Here is a 13,424-nt window from a genome sequence, read left to right as displayed (position 1 = left end):
CATCACCATACCTCCACCCACCTCAACCTCCACCTCCACCCCTACAGATATGGTCACGCGAGCAGACCTCCGCGGTCTTACTAATGCCTTATTCTCAAACTTCAATGAGATAAGTGCTTGTTTTGCATCCAGAGCCGCAAAGCCCACCAAGGCACTCAAAAAAGCCTTGATCGTTAACAAGAACGCACCAACTCCCTCCTCCTCTCAATGGAGGGAGTACGAAAGAGAGAAGCATTGAGGAAGTATCTTGCTTCCATCAAGATGAAGAAGAAGAGGAGCCGAGCCTCTTGCTTCACCAGCAGGCCCCTTAAGAGGCCAAGGCATGACGACCCAGACCATAATGATCATGGTCTTGGTCCTCATGACGGCGAGAACCCGTCCAGCGCCCCAATGAAAACTGCAATACCTCCACCACCACCACATGATCAACAACCAACCAACCCTCCAATCAAACCGAGGCGAGGGAACCACAAGCTCAACCCTCTAATGATGTACATAATGTACATGTTCTCTCTGCTTGCACCCAAAACCCACCACCAACAACCAATGAGTTCTCACCAATTTTGGTGAGTTCCTCATCTTCCTCTGAACAACAACCCTCTATCCCACTAGAACCTGTTACCCACTAGAACCTGTTACTCACTTTACCCCATCACCAACACCTCCTCCATCACCACCACAACCAGAACCCACCATACTACCAAAACCCTTCATCACTCAACCAGAACCCTCCATTACCTAACCATAACCCACTCAACCAGAGCCTACTCAACCAGAACCCACTTAAACAGAACCCATACAACAAGAAACCTCATCCCAACCAGAACCTTCTACCATACAACTAGAACCTCCCCTTACCCAAACACAACCACCCATCACCCAACCAACCCAGAAGGTGCTCGCAGATATACCCTCCTCATCAAGGCAACCTCCAACAATCAATAGAGTCAAGGAAATAATCGCCCAGATGGAAATGTTGAGGAGACGTTCGCCGGTGCCACCAAGGGAACCTGTTATGATGGAGAATATCCATCAATATCTCTACCACGATCGTGATGAACAGCTAGTTCTCAATCCTCCCAACCTATCACGCGATTCGATGGACCTGTTTCATCATAGATTCGTGAGACAGATGACATCTCCACCACAAGCGGTCTTCTCAAACGATAGAATCAAGATAACCCTCGACATCAAGCTGTGGACCTTTGCAAACAAAGCCATCAAATACATTGAGTACATCATGGAACGCGCACATGGGATGATCTACATCTTTAACGACAATGATCTCATCAATCTCAATCCATGGGACTTGATCGATTTGTATGGCTACACAACTCAGTGGCATGACCAAGGGATAAGGTACATGATGGCTAATCAAGCGATTATAGAGACAATGGGGACCCTGGTGAAGTTCAGAGCTAAGAATGACTTCCAAATAGCTCTGGAACTAGGCATCGAAAGATTATCCTACAGACCTCCAAATGAAGACTTTCCAGGATTACAGGAGAAGTGATCTGCTTCAGTCTTGACTCAGCCAGAGCTTGGCTTGGTCTTCAAGAACATGTACAAGGCGAAGAAGTTCTTTAAACTAACTGAGTCCTTCAAGTATTCAACCGATACACTTGAATGGTTTCAGAAGGTCATACGCGAGAGAGTGGGCAAAGAGCACATGCCGATGAAGGAGGGTCAATAATTGATTCATGGTATCTCCACAGTCATCCGCTATAGAGGATTGATGAGGCGATTTTGGTAAATTCTTAGTGAAGACCGTGATTGATGTATTTTATTTTCATATGTAATTTCGTATTATAGGAAACCATCCAACTTTTCAAAACAATGAAAAACTTTTGGCAAAAGGATGTTTCTACTAGATTAGTCTCTGTTCTTTACAAGTCTAATCCGGTCAACACAACAGGCGGATTATCCTTAAATCGCTTATGCCTTGTCCGATTTAAGTGTAAACTGCTCAACCCTTTTGTCCGGTTTAGTTTTAAATCTTTCAACCCTTTTCCTGTTTATTCTAATCTGGACAACACTCTAGCGATTTAATTTTCAAACTTAACCCGATTGATAAGTTTTAGAACATAAACAATTATGCAAATCAAAGAAATTCATAAGCAATTTTAACCACTCACCTTGAAATCTTTTCAAAAACCAGCCACTTGAAATCCCACTTGTAATCCGATCAACAATCAATCAGGTCAACACACTTCTTTTAAATCGCTCACTTAGACTCACAAAATGGTAAGAGAGTGAATTGGAGGACTCACCCCCTTTTATACCTTTCCTCTTACGGAAGGTCGGCTAAAACAGCCACTCATGAGCATGTATCTTTATTTTAAATCATATAATATGCAGGTAATACACACTCATTCATGCATACTAACCCATGCATACTACCCGTTCATCCATACATTCATCATATATATGCAAAGCATACCAATTTCATGAACACACATACATATATATATATATACATATATATACATATATACATATATATATATATATTCACATAGTGCATACCTATTTTTTCACAAAATTTCACATACCTGCATGATCAAATATATCATTTTATCATGCCATCATAAAATCATGTAGCAAATAATCACGTATCAATTAAATCAGATGATAACCAGGATCCAGTTATCACAATATTCACCCCTCAAAAGAATTCCGTCCCGGAATTCCTTTAGTCAAAGAGCCATGGGTATTTTGATCTCATTTTCGACTCCAATTCCCAAGTCGCTTCTGGTCCTTTGTGAAACTTCCACTGTACTTTAACTAAACTGATTTATTTGTTTCTCAATATCTTGATTTTTCGGTCAATCACGGCTTTCGGTGTTTCCACAAAGTTCAGCTTACTATGCAGTTTAATTTCTGGAAGTGGTACAGATAGACTCAGATCAGCTAAACATTTCTGCAGATTCGATACATGGAAAGTGTTGTGAATCAGACTTAGTTCTTCTGGTAGCTTTAACTGATATGCCACTGGCCCAATTCGTTTACATATTCTGAATGGTCCAACATACCTCGGACTGAGCTTACCTTTCTTTCCAAATCTGATAATACCCTTTCACGGCGAAACTTTCAACATCACAAAATACCTACACAGAATTCAATCGGCTTTCGACAATTATCAGCATAATTTTTCTGGCGGTCTTGTGATGTTCTAATTCTTTCACGGATTTGTTCAATCATTTCCGAAGTCTCTTGAACAATCTCAGGACCCGTCAACTGCCTTTCTCCTACCTCGTTCCAACATAACGGCGTTTGACATTTACGTCCATACAATACTTCATACGGTGCCGCTTGGATGCTGGAATGTTAACTGTTATTATATGCAAACTCTATTAATGGCAAGTGATATTCCCACGATCCCCCGAAGTTAATGATACAACTTCTCAACATGTCTTTGAGAGTCTGGATAGTTCTTTCACTTTGCTTGTCAGTTTGCGGATGATAGGCTGTACTTAGTCGAATTTCAGACCCCAAAGCTTTCTACAAACTTTCCCAAAACTTTGAAGTAAACCTACTATCTTTATCAGAGATAATAGATAGTGGAACTCCGTGTCAGGTTATAATTTCTTTGATATAAATCTGAGCCAACTTTTCTACAGAGTAATTCTCTCATATTGGGAGAAAATGCACAGATTTAGATAGACGATCAACAATTACCCATATCGTGTCATACCCTTTTGGAGTTCGATGTAATTTTATGACGAAATCCATTGTAATGTGATCCCATTTCCATACAGGTATCTCCAAAGATTGAAGGCTTCCATATGGCTTTTGATGTTCAATCTTAACCTGTAGGCATATCAGACATTGTTCCACATATCTGGCTATGTCCCTCCTCAAACCGGGCCACCAATAAAAAGGTTTCAATTCCTTGTACATCTTATTGGTACCTGGATGAATAGAGTATTGAGACTTATGGCTTTCATTTAATATAATATTTTGAGTATCCCCAAAACACGGTACCCATATTCACCCTTGAAAGCACATAATTCCTTCTTTGTTCAGTTTCAGAGTTGAAATCATCTTACCCAACATTTCTATTTTAACAAGATCTTCCTTCATTGCTTCTTTTTGACATCTCAAAATCTCTTTATGGATATTAGGGACTAAACTTATTCTCATTGCCATAGTTTTAATAGTCCCACTCCTTTCTTTTCTGCTCAAAGCATCAACTACCACGTTGGCTTTTCCCGGGTGGTAGAGGATTTCACAACCATAGTCATTTACAAGTTCAATCCACCTACGCTGCCAACAATTTAGTTCTTTTTGGCTGAACAAATGTTGCAGACTCTTATAATCAGTATAAATCTGGCATTTTATCCACAAAAGATAATGTCTCCAGATTTTCAAAGCAAACACCACCACAGCTAATTCCATATCATGAGTTGGATACTGCTTCTCATGATCTTTCATTTGCCTTAACGCATAAGAAATTACTTTTCCTCTTTGCATCAAAACACATCCCAATCCTAGTTTTAAAGCATCACTGTATACCACAAAATCTTCGGATCCATCATGTAGGATCAACAACGGTGCACTGCAGAGATGATCTTTTAATAGTTGGAAAGCCCTTTGCTGTTCTTCTTCCCACTGAAATTTAACGTTCTTCCGAGTCAATTTGGTCAATGGTACGACTATCTTAGAAAAGTCCTGAATGAACTTACGATAATAGCCTGCCAATCCCAAAAAACTTCGGACTTCAGAAGGAGTTTTCGGAGCTTCCCACTTTGCAACTGCTTCTACTGGATCTACCTTCACCCCTGCTTCGGATATGACATGACCCAAAAAATGAATTTCCCTTAACCAGAACTCACACTTGGATAATTTTGCGTTCAACTTTTCTCTTTTCAGTAATTCCAATATCAGACGAAGATGTTCTGCGTGTTCCTCTTTGGTGTTAGAGCATTGTAACAACCCACCATTTCCACATACATATAATCCACATGATATTACTCATAACACATAATGTAATATTGTTTACAAAATACGGACTAACAAAAACTTTCTAGAATACATTTATGTGTATCTAACTTTCATCAATTCTAAACTTTCTCCTTGCCTTTATCCTGCAAGGTATGATGTCCTGCAAAACAGGTTAGTCCAACTGTAACATACACTTTTGCAAATACGTTACAATTATCCCCTTTATACGTGTTTATGTGATCAAAACGTAAAATTTGGAAGCAAACCCGAATGCAATAAACTATATATGAAATAGATGGAATCATCGTACGAGGCCTAGGGCAAAACAATTGGAAAGAAACAGGTCAAAAGCATCAATATCTACGTTCGGATACATAAAAACTGACTTTTATTGGAAGATAGTTTTTGAAATATTTCTATTGTAAGTTGTAAATTATCTCTTTACGAACGCGTGAGCGAAAACCACGTTAAAAATGGAGGTCCGAGTGAAAAGTTATATGATTTTTAGTGATTAGTGGTCAAATCGAGTTTTCAACCGAGTCAACTCAGCCCTAACTCGTAAAAGTCATATATACATGATGTTTACCTTCTTTTTCACCCAAAATAGAGTTTCATCTCCTATATTTACTACCAAGGGCGATTTTGGCTTCGTAGGGGTGAATGAAGGTTGTTTCAAGGGGTTTTTGCTTGTGTTTTATGCCAAATTCATCCTCCAATTAAGGTATAGTTATTTCATTGGTTAATTTCATGATTTGAAGCTAGTTAGAGATGAAATCAATGAAACCTAATATGAGTTATATTAGTAATATGTTGTATTTAGATTAGTTATAGTCTAACTAAGTTGTTATGATGATTGATTGATGAATTGGAGCTTTTGAAAATTAAGAACATAGGTTGAACTTTGATTTTCTTCATTAATGGCTATTTGGTGAAATTCTTGAGTATTGATCTTGTAATCAATAATATAAACATGGTTAGATGGTATTTTGATTGTTGGAATAAAGATTGAATCCAAAATATGGATTTTAGCCTATTTAGTTGGTGAATTTGACAGYACCAAATCTATCCGAGATGCTGTTTTGAATGTGCGATAACTTCTTAACCGTAGCTCGGATTGCTACGATTATGGACATTTTAGAAAGCTTATATGTAGATTTAAACCTTTCCTTTAGACACTTTCTATAAATAAGGCTTCTAGGTTGGTTATAATTGCGTCTAAAAACTGATAAAAAGTTGATTTTGAGCTGTGAATTATAGTGCCTAAAATGAGTTTTAATTAAGTTTGGTTAAGTTTTTGTTGTCGGATCTTTATGAAACTTTGGGTACATATTACAGGTGTTAAATAAGCTCACTTGGTCCTTYCAGAGTGACCGTTGGACGACGTTTAGACATATATAGATGTAGAGCCTAATTTGGCTCAATTTTTTGAATATCGAAAAGTACTGTGAGTTTATGGTGCTACTTAACTTGCTATTTGCTAGACATGTGTTATCTATTTGTTAATTGCTTCCACACTCATCCATATGTCTCCTTATCAATTTCAAGAGATTATTGGCTATTGCACTCCGTCCTTCCATACGTGCTACTCGGTGGTTACTTTGTGTTTCACCCGGGGAGGCACGCTTAAGCCCATATCAGCTGAGACCGTGTTAGAGTCCGGTCATTTTCCCCACTATCCGGGAGAGCTCAGGTGGGAAGATCATTCCACTAGCCGGGATAGCTCGGGTGGTATGAAATCTATGGTATATATTGTTGTGATTGCCCCGACCGGGATAGCTCGGTGGCAGTACATATCAATTATTGTCTTTCACACGATCTAGTTGCATACTTTGATATTCAGATGTATGATTCTCGAATGATGGTTACATATTACATGATTTACATCCTTCGTGATCATTGACTTCCATGGATTACATATGTGAAGCTTTAGTAGTTAGTAGTTCCCGTTTACTCACTAAGCATTATGTGCTTACCCTTTTAGTTGTTCACATTTTTACAGACCGTGTAGATAAGGCAAAGAACAAGCTCGGGTAGATTGAGATCTTTGCTTTTGGTGCTTTCAGTAGCACGACTCTTTTGGTATTATATAGTTAGTTGAATACAGCTATGGTTTGTAAATTATTAGTTGTCTTTTGGTTGTAACTGCAAGTATCTAGATAACGGGTAGTTAATGCCCTTCATCTTGTATATAGTTTAAGCTTCTGCAAATCTATTAAGTTTATTTTGTCCATTTTAGGATATTTTGGAAATCAGGTGCTTACGGAAACGTCCTGTAAACCAAGCGGACATTTCGAATTAGAAACTCGTAAATATTATATCCCGTTTGCTTTCTAATGGTTTAAAAATGTAACTTTTGGTGGTTTGCTTATAATTTATAGAAATGAGGTATTCAACCTAGTATCATTTATGTAATCTGGGTATTTCAATTTGGTATCAGAGCCAGGTTTAAGTGAACTGGATACCAGCGACAGTATCCGGACTTTACCCTTGTGTTGGTATCATGTAGTAAGTATGTTTTGATTTAAACGGGATATGAACTTAAGAGAAACCTAGGTGGGAATTGGGAATTTGTTATAGGATTCTATTTAATGTTATGTATACGTTGTAACTTTCAGAAAGATGGCCGACGGTGATGAAGCTAGTCACACCCCATCTAACGACAATGTAAGAGAAAATGCTCCATACCTGGAGATTTATGATGATGAGGCACCGATGTCTCCTCGAAGTGAACGTTTGATGCAATGTATCTTTATTAATTCAGCAAACGTTAGCCCAGCAACGACTTGACGATAGAAAGTCTGAAGATGATAAAAGTAAAGGTAAGGAGAAAGAAACGGGTGACACCTCAAAACCCAAAACCGACCGAGTCTCTTTTAAAACCTTTCGTGGTAGCGGTGCTATTGAGTTCTTTGGGAAGATTGATCCATTAGAGGCACTTGAATGGATATTGAATACTGAGAAGGTCTTTCGCATCACCCGAGTGTTATGTGATGATAAAGTGAATTATGCCACGACCATGTTCAAAAATAGGGCCTTGATATGGTGGAATGCTACTTTTGCAGCTTTAGGTGAAACTGAAAAAGAAGGTATGCCTTGGGAGTATTTCAAAACTCGTTTTAACAAGCAATATTGTCCAATTGATCTACAAAAACGATTGGAGGAGTTTCTTGATCTTAATCAAGGAAAGATGTCAGTGGTGGACTACGAGACCGAGTTCAATCATAAAGCATAGTTTGCCACACGTTTCTTGACTACAGAACAGGAACGTGTAGACCACTTTATAGACGGATTGCGATCAGAGATTCGAGATGTCGTCGCCAATCGTGACATTTTAGAGTTTGAGAAAGCAGTGGAATCTGCACGACGACGCAAACACAATTTGACCCGCTTGGATCGTAATCCAGCTCCGCCAGCCAAGCGACCTCGAATTGAAGGTGCCATATCTGCACCAACACAACAATTTTCTAGGAATTTCAATCCGAGATACGCTCAATCTCAAGCTAGATTGTGACATCAATCTTGGTCCCAAGCTTATAGCCTTCAGTCAAATGCTCCTCCACCCTGTTCTACCTGTGGTAAAGCTCATCAGGGTCTATGCAACACTGTTCGCCCTGAAGTTAGATGTCATGGTTGTGGTGAAGTTGGACACGTGAGATCGAACTGCCCGAGGAGGGATATGACATGCTACTCATGTGGTGCTATAGGCCATCGTCAGAGAGAATGCCCTCGATCTAAACCTGCGGAAAGTAAAGCTTATGTTCACCGACCTTCTACTAGTGGTGCTCCTCATCAAAAGGAGGAGGTACCGCGTATCCAGGCCAAAGCTTTTCAAATCACTGCTGAGGAAGCTCGAGATAAACCGGATGTGGTTATGGGTATATTTCTCGTTAATTCTCATCCCGCTCATATCTTATTTGATTCTATTCATTCGTTTCTCATACGTTTGCTCGATGTTTAAACTTTGTGCCATATGTGCTTGCTAAACCTTTTTACGTTGACACTGTTGATTGCACATCTATGCTAGCTGATAAAGTTTACAAAGATTGTGTGTTGCAATTAGATGAGCATGAGTTTTTCGTAGATCTTGTATCGATGGATATCCATAGCTTTGATATAATTATTGGTATGGATTGGTTGGCTAAGAATCGGGCTGATATTTTGTGTTTTCAACGCATAATCCGTATACCGAACAACGTCGACTATTTATATGTTTACGGTGAAAAGCGTAAAGGGGACGTAAAGTTGATTTCTATGCTTAAAGCTCGATGACACCTATCTAAAGGTTGTTCTTCCAATTTAGCCTATATTTTTGATGCGTCGAAAGAGGTAAAGAAAACGGTTAGTGACGTATCGGTTGTGTGTGAATTTCCGGATGTATTTCCCGAGGACTTACCCAGTTTACCTCCTGATAGACAAGTTGAATTTCCAATTGACTTAATTCCTGGTGCAATGCTGATTGCTAGGATGCTGTATCATCTGGCTCCGGCTAAAATGAAAGAAATGAAGAATCAACTGCAAGAACTTCTCGATAAAGGTTTTATCCGACCGAGCACTTCTCCTTGGGGTGCTCCAGTACTATTTGTCAAGAAGAAAGACGATTCAATGCGTACGTGCATTGATTACCGTGAGTTAAACAAAGTAACGATCAAGAACAAATATCCACTTCCACATATCGATGATTTGTTCGACCAATTTCAAGGTGCGAGTTACTTCTCTAAAATTGATTTATGGTCGGGTTATCATCAACTGAGAGTGCGTGAAGAAGATGAATCGATAATGGCTTTCCGTACACGTTATGGCCACTATGAATTTTTAGTTATGCCATTCGATTTAACTAATGCACCTGCAGCATTCATGGATATGATGAATCGCGTGTGCCGGCCAATGTTGGACAAATATGTGATCGTGTTTATAGACGATATTCTTGTATATTCCAAATCTGAAGCGGATCACGTGAAGCATTTGTGTGAGATGCTTGAAACACTTCGACAAGAGCGTTTATATGCTAAATTTTCGAAATGTGAATTTTGGCTACGTCAGGTGCAATTCCTAGGTCATACGATGTCACACCCCGCTAAAGCGGAAACACGAGATGTAACAGGTAAGCGAGTCACAGCAACAATTAATAAATAACACCTTTCAATTTACACAAAATAAAACGAGTTTAACTCCATAACCAAGTTTAGGATAAATACAACTTTTACAAAATACTTCAATTGCGAACTTAATCGGTCTTGCCTCGAGTATGCTCCCAAAATACAACAATTCTTATTTACTACCTGAAAAGCATGGAAAATAAAACAAGGTCAACTACAAAGAGTCGGTGAGCTCACGAGTTTTCACATGCATGAAACATTTTAATGCATAAACCAAATATTTGCATACTTATGCGAAATCTTTTGCACTTAATAAATGTAAATCTACCACGATGTAATAACTTGAGACGCTACTGAGCCTTACCTGACCAATGTGCCCCATTATTTTACGAACGACCATAAGTAGCCCGTACACTTACTTAGGTCCCACAGTTCGTAGTAGTACTAATTCAGCGGTGGTCCAAATTCCACATGATTAGACAAAGAAAAACATAGGTAATGTGCACCCCTTTCTGGGTGGGACTGTCAACACAATAGCGGCTATCCACAATACCATGGCCCGGGAACGTGCCCGAGTTAACAAGTAGCGTTTACGGACGGAGACTTTATTTGGAAACATACTCCCAAACACATCAATTTAGCATTTATTACAAAGTGCAAGAACAGTCAGTATTTCATGACCTAATAAATTTGACTAAACAGTTCTTTAGTCCGATGGTTTCAAACAAAAGCTGACTAAACAGTTCTTTWGTCCAATGATTTCAAACAAAAGTTGACTAAACAGTTCTTTAGTCCAATGGTTTCAATAAATAAACATGCATAGTTTGCTTAATCTCATGCTTTTCCCCTAAATAAATAGACAAAGCATTAAAAGTGGGGCTGTGAGAACTCACTAGTTTGATGATGAATATCCAGGAAGATGACGTCTGAAGCTCTCAACGCCCGCCCTACCGTCCTAAACAGACCAATATCCAGAATTTAGATCACTTAAGGGTTATTGACAAAGATAAAATTAAGTTGCATCCCATGCAATGCCATCGAGTTTTTATAAATTAAAGTTGATATTATAATAATTATTTTAAAAAAAGCCCAAAATTTTTATTAAAGGAAATCGAAATCCTTTACTCAAAAGCTGAATTTTGGACAAATTAAACACCCTGCTCCAAATGTTTTTGGGGTTCACCAAATACAAAAAGTAGAACCATCCAAAAGTCATTTTTATGTCCACTTTTTACATCATTCCAAATCATGAGTTAAGCCGACATTTTCCAAGTATCAAATTTTTTTGAGTGGGTTTAAGTTGCTCATAATTACCCTACAACCTTGAGTTACACAGCCCCCAAAACAGATTGCACACTCTTCGAGTGATAGTCATTTAGGAGGTCTAAACTCATCATTTTCCAAAAATTTTAAATTCTATTTTTGCACTAACAAATCCGATCAGTTTCTAGAAAATATTTTCCGATTCCATTAAATTCTTGAAGATGACAAAGCCGATTTGAGATGCGTGCATGGTTCTATGTGATTTAGGTTTAGCTTTGAGCAGAGTTGATCGATTTAGGACTTAGAAATTTGTGCATCGAGGTATCCGGTTTACTAAATCGCTTAATCTATCTCACCGGATACTTTATCGCTCAATGCTTTTTGACCTAATTTTGTTTAAATCGCATGGTTCTAATCAGTTGTTGATCATATATTGTACACCACAGTAATTGATTCTTAAAAATCAGAAGGGTTCATTAATTGGTCAGGTTTCATTCTAAATTGTACAACAAAGGTTTTGATATAGTTCATTTTTTTTATTCAAGATTAAATCGCACAAGTTTTCTTAGATTAAATTGTTTGCTGTTTCATTTGACCAAATTGTTTTGACAGATTCATCTCATTTGGATATTGGTTTCTAATTCAGACTTGTTCAATTTGATTGCTCCTTATCTTGCAGAATCTGTTTGATTTTAATTGTTTGAGTTTGATTTCCTTGAGTGTGTAGAAACTAATTTCACCCTTCATCGAACAGGTTTTAAGTTTAGATTCTTCATCGAATTTTAATCACATATTTTGTACAGTTTTAAGGATCCAAGTCAATTCTCAGTTACTGGTTTGAATTTGCTGGAGTTGATTGAGTTAAAGCACTGGTGCAGAAGTGTTTAACCCAACTGTTTGATATATTTGTTTTCATATAAATAGCTGACTTTGATTGAAACAGGTTCAATTGAAGTACTGGAGTTGAAGAAAGCTTTTCTGTAATTTGGTTTAGTATCAAACTTGATTTGCAGTCTGTTGTTTGTTTGTTAACCAAAGCTGGACAAACTTGTTTTTGGTTTTTCCAAAGTGTTCTAATTTCCAAGTGTTCTGTTTTCCAAAGAGTAGCCTTGGTGAATGCAGAAGTAGCACAAGCTCTAGTTGATTTACTTGATCTGTACACTGTGTAGTGATTTGTTGTGAAGTTTTTGTGTATCCAATTGCCTCTGCCTGTTGATTTGAGTATTCAAAGTCTGTCTTGAGCTATTAAGTAACAACATCTTGAGTGAATAAGGAAACAAACTTGAGTAGTTTAGGCGGGTTCTTAAACAATTAACAGCCTCTTTGTGAGTGATTTACAAAATTGTTAAGGTTGAGCTGAAAGTTTTTTTGTTTGCAGCTATTGAACTAGTGCAGTTTTGAAGCTGTTGCTGTTTTGATTCATTGGTCAAGACACAAGATAATTGTGCTTCAATCCCAAGATCTGTTCACATCTTTTGGCAGCAGCTAGCTCTTGTTCTGCATATAGAAGTTGATCAAAATTTCATCCTATCAGCTAAGGAGAGGGTTATACAAGAAATTGGAGACAAGGCCCCAAAAATCACTTGCATCTATTGAAGATTGATAAAACGAGCAGTAGTTACCTGGTTGTTTTGTTTTTGTACTGTTTATGTACTGGTTTTGTAATTCAATCATAGGGTGTTGTTGATTTACTGTTTTTATACTGGTTGATTGTTGTAAGGTGCTGGAAACAACTAAGAATAGTGATTTAGACAGCATTGATTCTGTTTTTTGAGGTTTATTTGTGACTTGTCCGATTCAACAACTGAGAATAGTGATTTAGGTTGTTTGTTGAGAAATATTTGAGACTTTTAGAGTTCAGTTTAGAGACTGTTTAATGAGATTGTTAGACTAGTTTGGTGAGTGATTTATCTTACCTTTGAGAGATTTACTTGTTTGTGCAGAGACTGCTGTAAGAAGAGGAGTACTGGAATTGGATTCTTTGTTTTGGATTTGGATTTGGATTTGAATTGACGGGGGCAGGCAATTTGAAAGAAGCTGAGAATTTGGCTTTATCAATATTTTGTTGTGTTTTGTCTTTGAGTTTTATTTTTTTTAGATTGTAATTTTTGGATCATTTCG

At 38.0% G+C, this 13,424-nt stretch overlaps 1 protein-coding gene across 1 annotated transcript; it reads left to right on the top strand.

Moving 5' to 3' along the window:
• The first annotated feature begins 7,563 nt into the window (after positions 1 to 7,563).
• On the top strand, positions 7,564 to 11,993 carry LOC112499921. The gene is made up of 8 exons (XM_025103187.1): positions 7,564 to 7,608; positions 7,706 to 8,030; positions 8,202 to 8,378; positions 8,475 to 8,819; positions 8,969 to 9,180; positions 9,271 to 9,478; positions 9,794 to 9,984; positions 11,916 to 11,993. Exons 1-8 carry the CDS (start codon positions 7,564 to 7,566, stop codon positions 11,991 to 11,993), a joined length of 1,581 nt encoding a protein of 526 aa, XP_024958955.1.
• The last annotated feature ends 1,431 nt before the right edge of the window (positions 11,994 to 13,424 follow it).

The sequence above is a fragment of the Cynara cardunculus genome (assembly GCF_001531365.2).
Source record: "Cynara cardunculus var. scolymus isolate 2C chromosome LG 17, CcrdV1, whole genome shotgun sequence".
Taxonomy (NCBI): Eukaryota; Viridiplantae; Streptophyta; class Magnoliopsida; order Asterales; family Asteraceae; genus Cynara; species Cynara cardunculus.
Note: the sequence above shows the minus strand (reverse complement) of the source record. Positions and strands in the feature narration are given on the sequence as shown.

What these genes read in the sequence shown, in the direction of transcription:
- LOC112499921 (XM_025103187.1), top strand. Translation starts at nt 7,564, where the DNA reads ATGGCCGACGGTGATGAAGCTAGTCACACCCCATCTAACGACAAT. An exon ending in GTGAAAAGCGTAAAGGGGAC is followed by an intron (nt 9,181 to 9,270) that starts GTAAAGTTGATT and finishes GCGTCGAAAGAG; the next exon opens with GTAAAGAAAACGGTTAGTGA. An exon ending in GCAAGAACTTCTCGATAAAG is followed by an intron (nt 9,479 to 9,793) that starts GTTTTATCCGAC and finishes ATGCACCTGCAG; the next exon opens with CATTCATGGATATGATGAAT.